This window comes from Blennius ocellaris (assembly GCF_963422515.1).
Source record: "Blennius ocellaris genome assembly, chromosome: 4".
NCBI classification, from domain to species: domain Eukaryota; kingdom Metazoa; phylum Chordata; class Actinopteri; order Blenniiformes; family Blenniidae; genus Blennius; species Blennius ocellaris.
Window position 1 is genome coordinate 922,560 of NC_137653.1, and position 20,725 is coordinate 943,284.

Sequence of the window (20,725 nt, forward strand, 5' to 3'; positions counted from 1 at the left end):
GCCTCTCTACAAAATAAAGTTCATCATTAGTCAAGGTCATAATTCACCCAGTCACTGTGGGGCGGTGGGGAACTTTTATTTTGTAGACAGGAAGTAGTTTGTTGCTCCACCGTGTGTGAAGCTCAGATGGAGAGACGAGAGAGAGAGAAAGAGAGAAAAGAAAAGCGTTTGTGAGAAGTGTGTTGGACTGGAGGATAAAGTCTGAAACTCAGACTCCAATTTTAATTTAGAACAATTTATCAAAGTATTTATGTTGAAGTAAATCAATCTCTTATTGTATTTTATTGATTTATTGATTTCAAAAGATGGAGTGCAGTACAAGTACTTTTTACTACTACATTACAAGATGTTTTTATATATTTAACAGGAGTCTTTTTTTAAAAACATGTTCAATAAATGCTATTCCAAGTTCAAAGACTTAATCGTGTAAATAATCCTGATTATGATTTTTTTCCCATAATGAGCAGATTGTGTGAGTAGAACTAGTTTTATACAGGTTTAGGAGGAATCTAGTTTTATATTTCTATGTGTTTTGTCTTCTTCTGTGTCTTTGTTGTGTTTGCTGAGTCACAGCGCCCCTACAGGCCTGACATGTGTACTACATGTCCTGAACCTGGAGGTTTTTGTAGAAGGCCGGGGAGAGTAAAGATTTTTTTTTCCCCGTCTTGTGGGCGTGGCCTAGAGGAGGCGGAGCGCCATTGGCCAGAGCTCTGAAGCCCTGAAGAACCCTGAGGACGGTTCCGGAGTGGAGGGACTCACCTGGACGGAGGCTCTTTGGCGAAGTCGGGCAGCGGGTAGCTGACGTAGTCCTCGTCCAGCAGGAAGACGTCGGTGCCGGTGAGGATGAGGGTGCGGGGCTGGAGGACCGGAGACGAGGAAGACGAGGAGGAGGAGGAGGAAGAGGAGGAGGAGCCTGAGAGAGAGCAGCTCTGGACCTGGAGCCACAGGGTGAGAGTCGGGCGAGATAATCTGAGAAATAATCCCAGAGCCGAAGTGCGACAAGAGAGGAGGAAGTCCAAGTCCCGACCTGGAAGACCAGCAGGTACAGCAGGACGTTGAAGGAGCGCGAGGACGAGGACGAGGACGAGGAGGACGCCGCGCTGGCAGGAGTCTTCCTCTCTGCCACGATGAAGGTCAGGTCGCCCATCTCCTCCTCGCTGGGGTAGATGAACTTCACCTTGCTGCTGTGGACCAGCTCGTAGTTCTGCATCTTACCTGCAGCAGCAAACAGACAAACAAACAAACAGACAAACAAACAAACGAAAACAGATCTGGGCGTCATTCTCGTCACCTCTCTGAAAACCTGCAGCTTCATCTTCCTTCCTACAAAATAAAGCGTCTGTGAAATCATGGACCTGGACTAAATTACATTGATACTTATATTATATCATATATTTCATATGGCATATTGCATGTACATATACATATATTTATACATGTGCAAGTACACTATTACCATTGGTATTATTATTTTTATTATTATTACTATTACTGATATATATATATATTGTTATTTTATTGCTACCATTATTAGTAGTACTACACACGAGTATTATACACTATTACACTGTTATTATCTGTATTATTATTATTATATAATGGTACTTCTAATAGCTCTGCCACTGCACATTACTATTTATTTATCTTGCTTTTATCTCGTCTTATTTCTAAGTGCCCATGTTCCGTTCTGTGTTTTACTTTATGTCTTATACCCAGATATTTTTAGATTTTACTTTTATTTATATTGTATTGTATTTTATAATATTCGTATGTACCAGATTACTGCAACAATTATCTATCTATCTAGTAAAGAGTCGTTTTCACTGCTGTTCCTTCAGGTCTTATCTGATCCGAAGACAATTGAGTTTATTGCAACAAACAAAACAGAGGCCCTCCCCTCCCCTCCCCTCCCCTCTCCTCCCCTCTCCTCTCCTCCCCTCCCCTCTCCTCCCCTCTCCTCTCCTCTCCTCTCCTCTCCTCTCCTCTCCTCTCCTCTCCTCTCCTCTCCTCTCCTCTCCTCTCCTCTCCTCTCCTCTCCTCTCCTCTCCTCTCCTCTCCTCTCCTCTCCTCTCCTCTCCTCTCCTCTCCTCTCCTCTCCTCTCCTCTCCTCTCCTCTCCTCTCCTCCCCTCCCCTCCCCTCCCCTCCCCTCCCCTCCCCTCTCCTCCCCTCTCCTCCCCTCCCCTCCCCTCCCCTGACTCCGGTTTCTGCAAAGTTTCTCCTGTTGGGGGAGTTTTTCTTTCCACAGTCGCAAACAAACCTGCTGCTCATGTGGATGTTGGACTTTTCTATTTTCTCTATAAAAGCACATTGGAATGACTGTAATGTATTTAAAAATGTAATAAAAAAAAAAAAAAGAAAAGAAACTGATGAATCAGAGTTTTAAACACACAAGTTCATCGACTACAAAATAAAAGTCTCAGATGTTGTTCTACATCACGATAAACTGCAAATGGACAAATCTGAGTGTGGTTTCTGTGGTTTGGTTGTGACCCTCCAGTGTGGAGGGACAGAAGGAGACGTCGGCGTTTTAAAGCGAGGACCTGGTTTCACTGGCGAGCCGCCGTACCGGAGTTTGTGGCGGTGAACTGAGAGTAGAAGTCCTGGTCCGACGGCTCCGGGGGCGGGAGCTGCCGCTGCAGACTGAGCGCCGCCATCAGCTCCTGCAGGAAGACGCCGGTGGCGTAGCTGTCCCTGCTGAGGCAGCACACCACGTGTTCGGCCGAGCGTCCTGCGGAGACAAAACCGTCACTCGGCGGGCCGAGACGTCTCCGGGACGACGTGCCGGGAAGGGCCACCCACCTACGACCCGGAAGTACTGGTCGAACAGTCCCACGTTGACGGCCTGCAGCTCCGACAGCCGGATGGACAGACAGCAGCACAGGGACGCGTCTGCGTCTCCGCAGTCGGACACGTCCAGCACTGGGACGGACAGAAAGACCAAACAAAGGCGAGAGACGTGAACGTTTGACGTGAAGCGTCATAGAACATCCATTCTTCTCATGTCATATGTTGTTTTGGTTGTTGCCATCATGTGCTTTGATCTCTAGAACCACATTGTTTACAAAGCAAAAACACTAAACATGTGTGTTGTTTGTTTTTCTTTTCTCCAGCATGTTTGATAAAGACATTTCTCTTACGGCTTTTTGTTTTCCGTCACCTCAACATCAAACTTTGCAGCAGAAGACTCCCAATTCCTGATTCGTCTTATTTGTTCCAGATCTCTCGTGATGTGATTCCCCAGGCTGTGCCTCTTATTGAGGTGATGAACGGATTAGATAAGCCAATGAAAAGTTTTTGTTACAAAAAAAAAAAAAAAAAAAAAAAGAAAATCCAACTGGTATGACATTAATGAATGGCTTCCATTGATCTTAAGAAACAACTTTGATTTTAAGGATTTATACGCCGAAGTAACAAAGAATAATAATAACAGAAGTTGTGAGAAATAAATCCAAACTATATAATTTTACTCTTAATTAAAAAAATATTTTTTTCAGATAAACCAGTGATTCTCAAATTGAGGCGTCGTCTACAAACGGTGGCAGGTGAGCGCCCTCTAGTGACGCGTGGAAGAAAAACATACCGGCAAGAGGATCTAATACCACCCAGGAACTTTCCAGCTGTGAGACGCTACAACGTTAACTGGAATACATTCATTTTTTTTATTGTTTATGCATTCATTTATGTATTTATTTATGAACATGTAGGAAAAAAAAGAAAAAGAAACAGTTCATTAATTTGACCACTAGGGGGAAATAAAACCTGTGACATTCAGAAGACTCAGGTCAGTAACTACCGTGTAAAACTATAAGACCTTTCCACAGTCTGATCGTAGGAAGGGTCTGATCGTAGGAAGGGTCTGACCGTAGGAAGGGTCTGATCGTAGGAAGGGTCTGATCGTAGGAAGGGTCTGACCGTAGGAAGGGTCTGATCGTAGGAAGGGTCTGATCGTAGGAAGAGTCTGATCGTAGGAAGGGTCTGATCGTACGAAGAGTCTGACCGTAGGAAGGGTCTGACCGTAGGAAGGGTCTGATCGTAGGAAGAGTCTGATCGTACGAAGAGTTTGACAGTAGGAAGGGTGTGATCGTAGGAAGGGTCTGACCGTAGGAAGAGTCTGATCGTAGGAAGGGTCTGATCGTAGGAAGAGTCTGATCGTAGGAAGAGTCTGATCGTAGGAAGAGTGACCGTAGGAAGGGTCTGACCGTAGGAAGGGTCTGATCGTAGGAAGGGTCTGATCGTAGGAAGAGTCTGATCGTAGGAAGAGTCTGATCGTACGAAGAGTTTGACAGTAGGAAGGGTGTGATCGTAGGAAGGGTCTGACCGTAGGAAGGGTCTGACCGTAGGAAGAGTCTGATCGTAGGAAGAGTGACCGTAGGAAGGGTCTGACCGTAGGAAGGGTCTGATCGTAGGAAGGGTCTGATCGTAGGAAGAGTCTGATCGTAGGAAGAGTCTGATCGTACGAAGAGTTTGACAGTAGGAAGGGTGTGATCGTAGGAAGGGTCTGACCGTAGGAAGGGTCTGATCGTAGGAAGGGTCTGATCGTAGGAAGGGTCTGATCGTAGGAAGGGTCTGATCGTAGGAAGAGTCTGATCGTACGAAGAGTCTGATCGTACGAAGAGTTTGACAGTAGGAAGGGTCTGACCGTAGGAAGAGTCTGACCGTAGGAAGGGTCTGATCGTAGGAAGGGTCTGATCGTAGGAAGGGTCTGACCGTAGGAAGAGTCTGATCGTAGGAAGGGTCTGATCGTAGGAAGGGTCTGATCGTAGGAAGGGTCTGATCGTAGGAAGGGTCTGATCGTAGGAAGAGTCTGATCGTACGAAGTGTCTGATCGTACGAAGAGTTTGACAGTAGGAAGAGTGTGATCGTAGGAAGGGTCTGACCGTAGGAAGAGTCTGATCGTAGGAAGAGTCTGATCGTAGGAAGGGTCTGACCGTAGGAAGGGTCTGACAGTAGGAAGAGTCTGATCGTAGGAAGGGTCTGACCGTAGGAAGAGTCTGATCGTAGGAAGAGTCTGATCGTAGGAAGGGTCTGATCGTAGGAAGACGCCACGGCACTAAAATATGAGCGACTCCTGAACCGCGATCCGATCGTGAGGCGGCGGCGCGGCGCCTCTTACCGGGGGGATGGGCGAGCGCGGCGGCGGAGTCCTCCAGCAGGAAGTAGATGGAGTCGGTGGAGAGCAGCAGGCAGCAGGTGAGTTCGGCCTCGGGGGATTTGTAGAGAACCACCGAGAGCCACAGGACCTGCTTGATCTCCTCAGACTCACTCTGTCAGAGGTGAGAAGAGAAAACATCACGAGACGAGTCACAAGAGACGCTTCACCTCCTCGCCTCCACCCGAAGCATTTCTAATGTTTTTTTGTTGTTTTTTTAAACACCCGCCGTCGTTCCTGCTCTGCACAACCTCTAGACTTCATTTCTCCTGCTTCTAGAAACACGTTCACTCGTTCATCGGTCGGTGAGAATAGAACCGTCAGTGGTCATAATGTTATGGCTGGTGGAGGTAACGTGGCCTCATTATGGATGAGAACTACACCCGATTACCAGGAAGGGTGTAGCAGTGGGAGAAGTGTGGGACCTTAAGAGCCCTGCAGCAGACAGGAAGTGGGCGTTGAGGAGCGTCGTACCAGAGCCACGTATCTGTGGAAGTACGTCAGCAGCTGAGCTCCTCCCAGTCCAGCCAGCAGCTTCAGGCCCGGGGTGAGACCCGGGGTGAGGTGGGGGGACGGCTGGTTCTCCTCCACCTGGAGGCCGGAGGAGGCCCAGCTGGAGGAAGTGGAGAAGAGACGTCAGCAGGTTTCCCTGACGGAGCGCAGTGTCACTTGTTCGGCAGACGGTGGACATGAAATGAGGTCAACCTCAATGCCTTGCTCAAGGGCAGAAAGGTCACCGGCTCCACCACGGCTTCCTAAACTGATCTGAGCTTAACATCAGCCATCGTTGATCAAGAAACACAAATTCTGCACGACACCGATCGGCATTCAGACTTTCATCTTATGGGAGGAAAAGGAAAAGCCACTTTCACAAAAGATCAAAGTCAATAGAAAAAGGGTTTAAAAAAAAAAAAAAGATCTACCTGCTGGAGCCGTGAGACTTTCTAGTTCTGGAGCAACAACACTGGTCCTTGTTTCTGGAACAACCTGAAAACAAAAACAAAACAACAAAGCTGAGCTACTGGGGGAGAAAACAAAACTGTTTATTGAGAAAAACATACAAAGAAAATGACAGCGTTGCTTCAGTATTACTGGAAAAGTCCAGAAATACTGTGCACGACAAAGAGTGACATTCAGAAGACTCAGGTCAGTAACTACTGTGTAAAACTATAAAACCTTTCCACAGTCTGATCGTAGGAAGGGTCTGATCGTAGGAAGTGTCTGACCGTAGGAAGGGTCTGACCATAGGAAGAGTCTGATCTAGGAAGGGTCTGATCTAGGAAGGGTCTGATCTAGGAAGGGTCTGATGGTAGGAATGGTCTGATGGTAGGAATGGTCTGATGGTAGGAAGGGTCTGATCGTAGGAAGGGTCTGACCGTAGGAAGAGTCTGATCTAGGAAGGGTCTGATCTAGGAAGGGTCTGATGGTAGGAATGGTCTGATGGTAGGAAGGGTCTGATCGTAGGAAGGGTCTGATCGTAGGAAGGGTCTGATCGTAGGAAGGGTCTGATCATAGGAAGGGTCTGATCGTAGGAAGGGTCTGATCGTAGGAAGGGTCTGATCGTAGGAAGAGTCTGATCGTTGGAAGAGTCTGATCGTAAGGAAGGGTCTGATTTAGGAAGAGTCTGATCGTAGGAAGAGTCTGATCGTAGGAAGGGTCTGATCGTAGGAAGAGTCTGATCGTTGGAGTCTGACAAAGAGGAAAATGTGAGAAAAATAAATCTGTACAGCCGGAATTGAAACCAAAAGTGTTGCTGAAGCTCTGAGGAAATTTTTCCTGCCATAAGAAAACAAGGAAGGCGGAGTCACACGAGGGAACAAGCTCCTCCTACATCACCACACCTGGTGACGTAGGGCGTCTCCTCACCTGGACGAGGCCGCAGCCTGCAGGGCAGCGCCACCAGCTTCAGCCCCTCCAGCGAGGCCCTGCGCCGGCTCAGCTCCCCCAGGAAGGAGCTGCGGTCCTGGGCCAGAGGGAAGAGCAGGGGCAGCTCCCGGTCGGCCAGCAGCAGCGCCACCGAGTGGCGCCTCCTGGACACGACGGTCAAACAACGTGAAGCACTTTAGAAAAGCTTTTTAAAATCGCTTGTGAAATGAAATGAAGGTTTATTTTGGTTGTTTACATTACACACAATTACAAATTCCCTTCAAGAACATATTCTTGATACATATATATATATATATGTATAAAATATAAATATTTTATACATATATATATATACACATACATATATTCATATATATATATACATATATGTGTATATATGTGTGTGTGTGTATACATACATATATATGTGTATATATACATATATACATAGAATATAGAACATATATACACTTGTATATACACACACACACACACATATATATACACATATATATACATAATGAAGCCGCATTATATATATATATATTTATATATCAACAATTTTACAGAGGACAGCAATAATATATAATATGTATATAATGGTATAAAATATATTTATACTTAACGTGATAAAAGGTATATATTGATAGTAAATATCAATTTAAATACTGCCACAGTATTTTTTGTATTTAAAATGTAATTGATGACATATAAATAGTATATTATTAATATTATGTACAATCATGTGTTTGACGTGCGTGTATAAACTGTATGTATAAAACTTGTGTATAGTATATATATTGAACGTGTAAAAGTAGTATTTACAGTATTTAGAGAGCCTTGTTGTGTTTTTTGAAGGGGAAGTGTTTGATATGATGATGATTTATTAAAAAACTACAGTCCATGAGGTTTTTACTGTTGTTTTAACTGAACATGAGGTTTTAGGTTCTGAACACGTGGAGTATTTATATTTGACAGAGTTCTCCGCTCCGGTACCTGCGGCTGTGTCGTGGTTCCGGACAGGTTCTTCTGTCCCCGGGCCGAGGTTCTCTCTCTCGGGGGTGGAGCACCACGGAACCCAGGGGAACCCGGACCAGGCGGCACCAGGAGGAGGAGCCGTGGAAGCCCGGGCGCCGCCCCCCCTCCCCCACCAGCTCCCTCAGGTCCATCCTCAGTATCCACAGGTGTCGGTGGGTGAGGAAGAGCAGCGACGGGAGGCCACACTCCCCGGGTGGTGGTGGGGGGGAGGGGGGGGAGGAGGAGGAGGAGGAGGAGGAGGAGCAGGGGGGGGGCTGCAGGTAGGCAGTGTAGCCTCCCTGGGCTCCCTGGCTCTCCTCCACCTCCCAGGAGTTGAGGAGCGACCGAGGGAGGAGCTGAGGGGTGACGGAGGAGTCCGGGTCTGAACCTGGCACCTGGAAGAGACCAGGGAGGAAGAGGAGGAGACCAGTGAGGAAGAGGAGGAGACCAGTGAGGAAGAGGAAGAGGAAGAGACCAGTGAGGAAGAGGACAAGGAAGAGGAAGAGACCAGTGAGGAAGAGGAAGTGACCAGTGAGGAAGAGGACGAGGAAGAGGAAGAGACCAGTGAGGAAGAGGAAGAGGAAGAGACCAGTGAGGAAGAGGAAGAGGAAGAGACCAGTGAGGAACAGACCAGGGAGGAAGAGGAGGAGACCAGTGAGGAAGAGGAAGAGACCAGTGAGGAAGAGGAAGAGGAAGAGACCAGTGAGGAAGAGGAAGAGGAAGAGACCAGTGAGGAACAGACCAGGGAGGAAGAGGAGGAGACCAGTGAGGAAGAGGAAGTGACCAGTGAGGAAGAGGAAGAGGAAGAGGAAGAGGAAGAGACCAGTGACGAAGAGGAAGAGACCAGTGAGGAAGAGGAAGAGGAAGAGGAAGAGGAAGAGACCAGTGAGGAAGAGGAAGAGGAGGAGGACGAGGAAGGCCCTCTCTCCTCTGCCTCCTCCTCCGTCCTCCAGGCCAGTAGAAGGAGGAGTTGCTCCACCTGCAGCAGCACCATCAGCTCCTCCCTGGTCCTCCGGAGCTCCTCGGCGCTGGAGAAGAGGAACCAGCGGGTGGCGCTGCCGCGGCGCTGCAGAGCAAGGCAGCAGTCTGGGAGGAGTGGGCTGGAGGAGAGCAGGAGCTGGGAGTAGGGCAGCAGGAGGTCCAGCTGGAGGCCGGACAGAACCTCCTCCACCGCCGGACCCTGGTCCAGGTCCTGGTCCTGGTCTGGAACACAAGACTCCTCAGTCCCTCAAACCATCAGACCTTAAGGTGGCGGATTAATACTACAAAATAAAACGATCGGACCGACGTAAAAACGGGTATTTTGTAAATAGAATAACTTTTGTACACTTTTTAGTATTATTATGATTATTTTAACATTTATGATGTTCATTTTATTTTTGTTATATTTCTATTTTGTTACAAAAACACCAAACTCTTAATCGGTCAGAATCCTTGTTGCAATAAAATGTGATGAAATAATAAAACAGAAATAATGTAAGTTATTTATTCTTTCTGTGCGGCTGGGGACCGGGACCGGGACCGGGACCGATACCGGCCCAGGGATTGGGTACCCCGGTACCAAACGGCCCAGGAGTTGGGTACCGGTACCAAACAGTCCACGGCCCGGGGGTTTGGTACCGGTACCAAACGTCCCAAGGGTTGGGTACCGGGGTACCAAACGGCCCAGGGGTTGGGTACCGGCACCAAACGTCCCGGGGGTTGGGTTCCCCGGTACCAAACGGCCCAGGAGTTGGGTACCGGGGTACCAAACGGCCCAGGGGTTGGGTACCGGTACCAAATGTCCCGGGGATTGGGTTCCCCGGTACCAAACAGTCCACGGCCCGGGGGTTGGGTACCCCGGTACCAAACGTCCCAGGGGTTGGGTACCCCGGTACCAAACAGTCCACGGCCCAGGGGTTGGGTACCCCGGTACCAAACGGCTCAGGGGTTGGGGACCAGTACCGGTACCGGCCCACGGCCCGGGGGTTGGGTACCCCGGTACCAAACGGACCGGGGCTTGGGTACCGGTACCAAACGGCCCAGGGGTTGGGGACCAGTACCGGTACCGGCCCACGGCCCGGGGGTTGGGTACCCCGGTACCAAACGGACCGGGGCTTGGGTACCGGTACCAAACGGCCCAGGGGTTGGGGACCAGTACCGGTACCGGCCCGCGGCCCAGGGGTTGGGTACTGGGGGTTGGGTACTGGTCGGTCGGGGGGTCTGCGTTCACCTGGGTCCGGGTCGGTCCTGGTGGGTCCAGCTGGGAGGTGCAGGAGGCCCAGCAGCCGGGTCGTCAGCACCAGACACGCCTCCTTCTGCTTCACCTCCTCGTCCACCTGGACACAGCAGCACCACAGAACTCTGCTGACCCCGACCTCCTCCTCCTCTTCCTCCTCCTTCTCCTCCTCCTGATGGTCTCCCGGCTCCTCGGTAACTGGAGCCTGGAGCAGCGTGGAGGAGGAGGAGGAGGAGGAAGAGGAGGAGGAGGAGGAGGAGGAGGAGGAGGAGTCGACCACCTCCTCCTCCACAGACGTGTCCAGACTCATTTCAAAGTAACCGTCTCTGGAGCTCCGACTGGAAGAAGAAGCAGAAAACAGAGGAAGAGCAGATTTTACTACCAAGTGATTCTGTTAGCAGGGAAACTCGTCATTAACCCTTCGTGGTGACTGAGTTCATCTGCAGGAGCAGCAAGAGACAAACGTCACAACACATGCATGTTGAACAAAACGGGGAAATAAAGAGAAATCAAAAGTGACTTCAAATCTAGATACTGGTGACATTTTGTATTTAAATGTTTTTTAAAAAGAACATTTTAGAGGAAATCTCTGGAGATCCGGTCACTAAAGACCCAAACCGGATCACGTTGGTGATTTAAATCAGAGTTTTTCAACCAAGACACACTTTTTTGTTTGTAAAACTCTGGAGTCACACCTCCACCTGAAAATGTTAAAATGTTAAACTCTGTAGCCTCGATTAACAATATAACGTCTTTCTCATCAAAGTTGGGAAATGATCCAATTTCACATTTTTTTCTAAAAAAACCTTTGCTCTCACAGCCTCAGTGTGTTGCAGAGTAATCATGTATAAATACTCTTCACCACTAGAGGGCAGCACAGAACTTTGCCGGTGAAATGTAAAGTGACAGACGTCAGTGTGGTTCATCTCCACCTCCTGCTACCATCTTGTATCAAAGTACTGTGTCAGTGACAGTGATGGAGAAGTTTTTGAAAACCAGGATCTCAGCTCTTCATCCATCAGGTCCAGGTTTCACACTGAGGGAGGCACTATTAAAAAAAGTCCTTGCTTTCTGGATTTACTGGATTCCTGTTGATCAAACTTTGATGAGAAAGACTTTATATTGTTAATAGAGGCTGCAGAGTTTAACATTTTAACATTTCCAGGTGGAGGTGTGACTCCAGATGTTTCCAAAGTAAAAAGTGTGTCTTGGCTCTAAAAGGTAGAGAAACCCAGTAGTACAGTACCTCGGACTGCTCAGGTCCGTGTTCTCCACAGGGGACAGAATCCTGCTGGACCCACGGCTCTCCTCCCCTTCATCCCGCCCTCCGCCCCCATTCACCTCCTCCTCCTCCTCCTCCTCCTCCTCCTCCTCCTCCCTCGTCTTCCTCTCGGCCAGCGAGGAGGCGAGGCGGATGATGAAGTCTTTGTTGGAGGACAAGGAGAGGAGGTGAGGGGGGAGCAGAGGACAGCGGGGGGCAGCGCAGGACCAACAGCCGGCCTCCAACGGTCTGGAGGAGGAGGAGGAGGAGGAGGAGGAGGAGGCGCAGACACAGCTGGAGGAGAGAGGGAGGAAGAGGACTGCGTTATTACAGAACAGAGATGAATTGAAAAGTTCATTTACAGAGAAAGTAAAGCCGCCTGTCGGCGAGGAGGAGCTGGGATGTACGACGGTAGGAGGGCCACTGGAGGAACGCTGACATCGGAATTAAAAAAAAAAAAAAAAAAGAAAAACTCATGTGTTTCAGAAACAAAGGCAAAAAAAATCAAAGTCGAGATTTGTTTTTTGTAGATTTTGTTTTTTCATGGAGAAAAAAAATTTAATGTGTTTTTTGTTTTGTTTTTACAAAGTGTGTCCGTCGACACGCAGCCCGTTTAACTGCTTCTTCAAAAAGATTCACTCCAGGGTTCAGCTCATAAACCGTTCCAGCTGGACGACGACCACGGACACGAAACTCTGAATACAAGCAGGTGCATCAGGAGAAGAAAACCGTTTGACGACGTGACGGATGAAGTGACGACTGACCAGACGGCGGCCGTAGAGCCGGTGGAGGTAGAACTGGCGGCGGGTCCAGGGGGTGTAGAACCGCAGGGAGAGACAGCAGCTTGATTCACCTGCAGATAAACACACAGATCAACATGAGAGAAACACCTGGACCACATGTGTTCAACTGATTTCAGGTCAGGAACCTCAAAGAGCTCCCTTTGATGTAAACCTCAAAGAGCTCCCTTTGATGACCAGGAGGCCAGACCTGCAGAATATTAGCTTAATGATGATTAAAAACCAACAACTACAATGTTTTCTCTCCGTTACTGGACAAAATAAAAATACAATGAAATCCTAAAAAATATATCACATTTGATGCCCTTTTTACAAAGCTGAATGCAAACAATAAAATAGAAATAGAAATGGTCCGAAGAAAAAACAAGTGCAATCAGAAATCCTATGAGTTTAAAATTAAATCAAATCAAATATTAAATTAAATATTAAATAGAAAAATAATTTTACTTAAGTAAAAAAATTTAATAAAAAATAAATAAATTAAATTAAATTAAATTAAGAGATGAAATTTAATTAAATGAAAAAAATAATAATAATAAAAAATGTAATAAAAATAAATAAAGTAAATTAAATTAAGAGATTAAATTTAATTAAATGAAAAAAATAAAATATTTTTTTAAATAAAAATAAACAAAGTAAATTAAATTAAGATTAAATTTCATCAAATGAATTAAAATAAAAATACAAATTTTAATTTAAATTAAGAAAATCAAATCAAATCAAATCAAAAGTATATTGGTGGTTGCTCCAGGTGTGTGTTCTACCTGTGCAGGGTCTGCAGACAGTAGGTGTGTGTTGGTGTTGGCGGTTGAAGGGGGCGGGGCGGCGGGGGGGGCGGGGGCTTCTTCTCTGCTCGTCACTTCTAAAACAGGAAACGTTAAACATCAGCGTGTCGGCCGTGGAAAATCTGTCAACCTCTCAGCGACGACAGTTTGAGGCTGAAAAAGTTCCCATCTTTAAATTCAGGTTGTTCTTTTTTTTGTCAAATTAAGACTTTGAGCCAAAGCAGAGTTTGCTTTTAGTTAAAATGCACTCATGCATGTCAAACAAAGATATTAGTGTGATATTAGTGTGATCAGCCAACAACAGGTTAGTGACACGACCAGCAGCCATTTAGGCGGAGAGCATAGAGCTGTGAAATCTGTGTTTTTATTTATTATTATTATTATTATTCTGCAGCACATTTTGTGTTTCTCGTGCAGCTCCAGGCCAGAGGAACGTTCAGCTGATCAGAATCACAAAGAAAAGCCCGTCAGAGTCAAACGTTTACAACTTCACACAGTGGAAAGGGAAGAAATGTCGGCGTGAGCTGCCATTTAAAAAAAACTAATAAAAAAAAAAAACGGTTTATTTCACGTCAAATCCACACAAAAGCAGAAACTGTCAAAATAGCAACTGATGGCACAAAAAAACTGAATAGAAAAATGTATGAGATGATCTGAAAAATACAGATTGTAGTTTTTTTGCTGTTAAAAACAAGACAACTGAATTTGGGAGTTTTTCACTTTGATAAATTCTGTATTTGACATTTTCTATTGAAAAAGTCTCTTCTGAGATTTTTATTTTTTACATTTGATGCATTCTTTTATAATCTGCTGGACGTTTTTATTTAAAAAAAACCAACCTGTGCTAAAGCTGCAGTCGTCTTTATTAATAAATTGATTTACGTGTGATTTGAAGACAGATCTTTTGTTCAGAAGGGTTTCAAAGTGGGAAGTCGTGGATCTTTTATCTCAACAGGAAACTCTGGAACCCAAACACGCATTTTACCGACAAATACAGTTATTATATTAGTTAAAGGAGCAACTAAAGATAAAGCGTCTCAATCACAAATCAAAGGAAGCCGAGCGGCTGCAGGTTTCCACTATTTCCCGTCATCGTGTTTCTTGTACCGTATTTTCCGGACTATAAGGCACCGAAATACCTCAAATTTTCTCAAAAGCTGCCAGTGCGCCTTATATATGGAAGAATTGCTCTACTCCAGACTGCTATTTGACAGCTGAACAACCAGAAGCTTTTATTTTGACAACCAGATCTTCAGAGCGGACGACACTCCACACAACACCTTCATCACTCATGGTTGCACACCAACATTCTAACAAAGCAAAATAAACTAGATGAAATAATGACTCCCTAAACTGGGGAACAAAAACACAATAAACACAATCAACACAACACCAAGCCCAACAACAACCCACAATAACCTCCAACAACACAAAACGTGAATTCCCATCATGCCTTGCAGCGACAAATTCATCCTGAGCTCCTCAGTGCAGCCGATAGCTGCAATGAATTATGGGAGTTTCTGTTTGTGGTGTTTTAAATGCAATTATTGGGGGTTCTATTTGGTTTGTGGTGTCGGTAATAATTGTGTTGTGTTGCGTTTTTGTTGCTTAGTTCATGTAGTTTAGTTTATTAGCGGTAGTTATAAGTTGTCAACCAGCAGTGAAGAAGGTTTTGTGTGTAGTGTCCTCCTGGCATAGGCTGCAGGTAGGACTATCAAAATAAAGTGCGTGCACCTCTCTGGGTGTTAGAATCAGTGGAAAATGTAACCTAATGGCTTTGAGCTATAAAGGTTACTGACCACTGGTCTATTGCATGTGCCTTATACTGCGGTGCGCCTTATATATGAACAAAGCTGTAAATTATGTCAATCGATGTAGGTGCGCCTTATAATCCGGTGCCTTATAGTACGGAAAATACGGTAGTTTTGCACCATTTGTTTGACAAGAAGTGACGGCGGAAGACGGCGAGAAATAAAATGTCGAGGAACTCCGCCAGCGCTGGAGTGGTTATGAAGATTATTAGATATTATCTGGAGCTCCACAACGGAAAAAGGACATAAAACTGTAATATTTTCAATTATTACATAAAAAAAAAAAAACATCTCAGCACTGCACAGCCTGATACATACATGATTACCTTGGCTGGAGGCGGCACCCTGCTGGGCCGGACAGGAAGAGGAAGAGGAGGAGGAGGAGGAGGAAGAGGAGGAAGAGGAGGAGGAGGGTTTGACAGCAGGAGGTGCAGCAGCAGAGGAGCAGAGGAAGGAGGAGGAGGAGGGGGAGGGGGAGGGGTGAGGAGGAGGAGGAGGAGGAGGTGCAGCAGCAGACAGCCTGGTCTCCTCACTGATCTGACGAGAGGACAGAGGAGGACGAGGCCTTCAGACATCTGCTCTTCATCACATCACATCCTTCAACTCCTCCAATCCTGTCGTCAACAATAAATAATCTGGCCTGGAGAATCTTTATCGTCCAACTTGTGAATGTCACGCAAATAATAATAATATTAATGCTAAAATTGTTCAATTTTATCGTGTTAAAATGATGATCTTGCCTCCATCTTATACACGTGTAGATATTTTGTAAACGTCTTCGTCTTGGTTCAGTTTTGTGCTTTTAAATAATCAGAACATATTTGATGTTTGGTTTGTTTAATATCAACTGGTCCTACAATTTCAAATGTTTTTTTTTTTTGTTTTTTTTAAAACAGATTCATAGATGGATCTAAAAAAAATGATCGACCGATTAATCGAGTATTAAAATAATCGTCAGTTGCAGCCTGAGGTGAAACGAGGTGGATCAATGTCGCGTGGCTGATTTCCATGGTCAAAAAAATTCAGCGTTAGAAATCCGAAGTCAGAATCTGACGGCACAGTTTTACTTCCATACGCGGATAAATAAACTGCATTATTCTCATCGTCGTCATTATCCAACTTCTTTATACTCGCGTGTTTTAAAAAGGTCTGAAAAGTTGCTTTGTTTCAGAATTTTCCATTATTGTAAAGCGTCTTGAAGAGAAGATTCACACAATGTGTTGTGCTTCAACAGAGGTCAGGCTCCAGAATTGACAGGAATAATTCAGATTGTCGGGAATAATTCCGATTGTCGGGAATAATTCAGGTTGTCGGGAATAATTCAGGTTGTCGGGAATAATTCAGGTTGTCGGGAATAATTCAGGTTGTCGGGAATAATTCAGGTTGTCGGGAATAATTGAGATTGTCAGGAATAATTCCGATTGTCAGGAATAATTGAGATTGTCAGGAATAATTCAGATTGTCAGGAATAATTCCGATTGTCAGGAATAATTCCGATTGTCAGGAATAATTCAGATTGTCAGGAATAATTCAGATTGTCAGGAATAATTCAGATTGTCAGGAATAATTCAGATTGTCAGGAATAATTCAGATTGTCAGGAATAATTCAGATTGTCAGGAATACTTCCGATTGTCAGAAATAATTCCGATTGTCAGGAATAATTCAGATTGTCAGGAATAATTCAGATTGTCAGGAATAATTCAGATTGTCAGGAATAATTCAGATTGTCAGAAATAATTCAGATTGTCAGGAATAATTCCGATTGTCAGGAATAATTCCGATTGTCAGGAATAATTCAGATTGTCAGGAATAATTCAGATTGTCAGGAATAATTCCGATTGTCAGAAATAATTCCGATTGTCAGAAATAATTCCGATTGTCAGGAATAATTCCGATTGTCAGGAATAATTCCGATTGTCAGAAATAATTCCGATTGTCAGAAATAATTCCGATTGTCAGAAATAATTCCGATTGTCGGGAATAATTCCGATTGTCGGGAATAATTCAGGTTGTCAGGAATAATTCAGATTGTCAGGAATAATTCCAATTGTCAGGAATAATTGAGATTGTCAGGAATAATTCAGATTGTCAGGAATAATTGAGATTGTCAGAAATAATTCCGATTGTCAGAAATAATTCCGATTGTCAGAAATAATTCCGATTGTCAGAAATAATTCCGATTGTCAGGAATAATTCCGATTGTCAGGAATAATTGAGATTGTCAGGAATAATTCCGATTGTCAGGAATAATTCCGATTGTCAGGAATAATTCCGATTGTCAGGAATAATTCCGATTGTCAGAAATAATTCCGATTGTCAGAAATAATTCCGATTGTCAGAAATAATTCCGATTGTCAGAAATAATTCCGATTGTCAGGAATAATTCAGATTGTCAGGAATAATTCAGGTTGTCAGGAATAATTGAGATTGTCAGGAATAATTCCGATTGTCAGGAATAATTCCGATTGTCAGGAATAATTCCGATTGTCAGGAATAATTCCGATTGTCAGGAATAATTCCGATTGTCAGAAATAATTCCGATTGTCAGAAATAATTCCGATTGTCAGAAATAATTCCGATTGTCAGAAATAATTCCGATTGTCAGGAATAATTCAGATTGTCAGGAATAATTCAGATTGTCAGGAATAATTCAGATTGTCAGGAATAATTGAGATTGTCAGAAATAATTCCGATTGTCAGAAATAATTCCGATTGTCAGAAATAATTCCGATTGTCAGGAATAATTCCGATTGTCAGGAATAATTCCGATTGTCAGGAATAATTCAGATTGTCAGGAATAATTCCGATTGTCAGGAATAATTCCGATTGTCAGAAATAATTCCGATTGTCAGAAATAATTCAGATTGTCAGAAATAATTCCGATTGTCAGAAATAATTCAGATTGTCAGAAATAATTCCGATTGTCAGGAATAATTGAGATTGTCAGGAATAATTGAGATTGTCAGTTGTCCTCATTAGAACCCAACCGTCCAGGAGCCCCAGAGGACGACGCCTCCAGATGTGATTATTAAAAACACTCATGAAGTGAAACGCTCTCATTTGGAGGTGCAGGACAGAAACCAGCTCTGTGGCGTCGACACAGGTTGACAGAAGGAAGAAAGAAAGTCTGATTGGAACCAGAAGAATCAGCTGAAGTTCCTCTGGGACGATTTCCTGCGTGGCGATACGGAGGCTGGTGGACATTAGAGGAACCGTGGGGGGACGTGGAGGACAAAAGACCCGCGGGACCAGGTGTATGAAGAACTGCCAGAGACACACTGAGGTTCTGCAGGTGAACAGCAGGTGGCGCCGTACCTTCCTGTCGCCGCTGCTCATCCGGTCCTTCACCTCCTTGGCCTTCTGGATGGCCTTTAGAACCTCCACCGTGTCCAGCTCCTTCTCCGTCGTCACCTCGCTGTCCAGACACACCTGGGGGGCCAGAGGCTGCGTCAACACGGAACCACACAACCACACAACCAGAGAACCACAGAACCAGAGAGAACCAGAGAGAACCACAGAACCAGAGAGAACCACAGAACCAGAGAACAACAGAGAACCACAGAACCAGAGAGAACCAGAGAACCACACAGACGCTACATCAACACGGAACCACACAACCACAGAACCAGAGAGAACCATCGAACTAGAGAGAACCACAGAACCAGAGAGAACCATAGAACCAGAGAACCAGAGAGAACCAGAGAACCACAGAACCAGAGAACCAGAGAGAACCACACAGACGCTACATCAACACGGAACCACACAACCACAGAACCAGAGAGAACCATCGAACCAGAGAGAACCACAGAACCACAGAGAACCACCCAGAGAACAAGAGAACCACCCAGAGAACCACACCCAGAGAACCACCCAGAGAACCAGACACACAGAACCACACACAGAGAACCACACACAGAGAACCACACACAGAGAACCAGACACAGAACCAGACACAGAGAACCACACACAGAGAACCACACACAGAGAACCAGACACAGAACCAGACACAGAGAACCACACACAGAGAACCAGACAAGGAACCACACACAGAGAACCAGACAAGGAACCAGACACAGAGAACCACACACAGAGAACCAGACACAGAACCAGACACAGAGAACCACACACAGAGAACCAGACACAGAACCAGACACAGAGAACCAGACACAGAACCAGACACAGAGAACCACACACAGAGAACCAGACACAGAACCAGACACAGAGAACCACACACAGAGAACCAGACACAGAACCAGACACAGAGAACCAGACACAGAACCAGACACAGAGAACCACACACAGAGAACCAGACACAGAACCAGACACAGAGAACCAGACACAGAACCAGACACAGAGAACCACACACAGAACCCCAGAGAACCAGACACACAGAACCACACAGAGAACTTTAGGAGATAAATAAAATATTTATGTTGAAGTATATCAATCTCTTACTGTATTATATTTATTTATTGTTTTCACAAGATGGAGTTCAGTACAACACTTTATTTTTTAACTACATTACAAGATATTTTTAGATATTTAACAGGAGTCTTTTTGTTCAACAGGTTCAATAAATGCTGTTCCACATTCAAAGACATAATCGTGTAAATAATGGTGATTAGGACTTTTTTCCATAATGCAGCCACCCTCATAGTAGTAATAAACATGGTAATAAACCTAGTAATAAACCTAGTAATAAACATGGTAATAAACATGGTAATAAACATGGTAATAAACACACGACATGACAAGGTGGTGTTGTGGTACCTCTGCTGCTCGGTCTCCGAACTGGGCCAGGACTTTGGTTCTGTAGTCGGGGACGATGACCAGCGGGTTGCTGGACAGGTTGACTTTCTCCAGACAGGGCAGCGAGCCGATGTGCTTGATTTCCTCCAACTTCATAGAAAACACACACAAAGAAACAAACACCCAAGATATTAAAGAAGAAAATTCATCTTTTAGTTTTTCCACAAAGTTTTTTTTTCCCGACAAACAAGATATTTATTCTCTTTGAATCACTTCTTACGTCTTTGAAAAGGAGCGACTAAAATCCCAATATGAGCTTCGATAAGAAATAACTTCGAAATGGTCCAACATGAGCCGTTAAAAGAACATTGAACACTTTTAACCAATCACATTTCTACTGACGTGTTTTTATCCAGAAAAGCTTCTGACGAGCCTCCGAGAGGAAAACGACCCAATCTTGAGAAATAAACAGTAAAAATGTCCGATTTCGCCGTTTCTTCAAAATAAATGTTTGAACAACGGTTACCTGGGCCGCGGTGTCGCTACGGTTACCTGGGCTGGTTACCGTTACCTGGGCCGCGGCGTCGCTACGGTTACCTGGGCTGGTTACCGTTACCTGGGCCGCGGTGTCGCTACGGTTACCTGGGCTGGTTACCGTTACCTGGGCCGCGGCGTCGCTACGGTTACCTGGGCTGGTTACCGTTACCTGGGCCGCGGCGTCGCTACGGTTACCTGGGCTGGTTACTGTTACCTGGGCCTCGGCGTTGCTATGGTTACCCGGGCTGGTTACCGTTACCTGGGCCGCGGCGTTGCTACGGTTACCTGGGCTGGTTACCGTTACCTGGGCCGCGACGTTGCTACGGTTACCTGGGTTGGTTACTGTTACCTGGGCCGCAGCGTTGCTATGGTTACTGTTACCTGGTCGGCGGCGTTGCTATGGTTACCCGGGCTGGCTACCGTTACCTGGGCCACGGCGTTGCTACGGTTACCTGGGCTGGTTACCGTTACCTGGGCCGCGACGTTGCTACGGTTACCTGGGTTGGTTACTGTTACCTGGGCCGCAGCGT

At 45.4% G+C, this 20,725-nt stretch overlaps 2 protein-coding genes across 2 annotated transcripts in view; one reads left to right on the forward strand and one right to left on the reverse strand.

Moving 5' to 3' along the window:
- Positions 1-20,725, forward strand: part of dennd6a (DENN/MADD domain containing 6A) — a 342,604-nt gene that overhangs the window by 142,308 nt on the left and 179,571 nt on the right. The gene's annotated exons all lie outside the window — the stretch shown is intronic.
- The window catches only part of nisch (nischarin), a 31,118-nt gene that overhangs the window by 1,099 nt on the left and 9,294 nt on the right, over positions 1-20,725 (reverse strand). Inside the window, exons 11-28 of the mRNA XM_080495327.1 lie at positions 19,680-19,808; positions 18,225-18,338; positions 15,235-15,445; positions 13,077-13,174; positions 12,277-12,365; positions 11,651-11,806; positions 11,498-11,608; positions 10,246-10,589; positions 9,013-9,236; positions 8,013-8,428; positions 7,017-7,180; positions 6,074-6,137; positions 5,625-5,763; positions 5,115-5,265; positions 2,801-2,920; positions 2,568-2,729; positions 1,028-1,215; positions 760-935 (exon numbers count right to left, since the gene is read on the reverse strand). Coding sequence (XP_080351453.1) covers positions 760-935; positions 1,028-1,215; positions 2,568-2,729; positions 2,801-2,920; positions 5,115-5,265; positions 5,625-5,763; positions 6,074-6,137; positions 7,017-7,180; positions 8,013-8,428; positions 9,013-9,236; positions 10,246-10,589; positions 11,498-11,608; positions 11,651-11,806; positions 12,277-12,365; positions 13,077-13,174; positions 15,235-15,445; positions 18,225-18,338; positions 19,680-19,808 — 3,056 coding nt within the window. The remainder of the gene's footprint in view (positions 1-759; positions 936-1,027; positions 1,216-2,567; positions 2,730-2,800; positions 2,921-5,114; positions 5,266-5,624; positions 5,764-6,073; positions 6,138-7,016; positions 7,181-8,012; positions 8,429-9,012; positions 9,237-10,245; positions 10,590-11,497; positions 11,609-11,650; positions 11,807-12,276; positions 12,366-13,076; positions 13,175-15,234; positions 15,446-18,224; positions 18,339-19,679; positions 19,809-20,725) is intronic.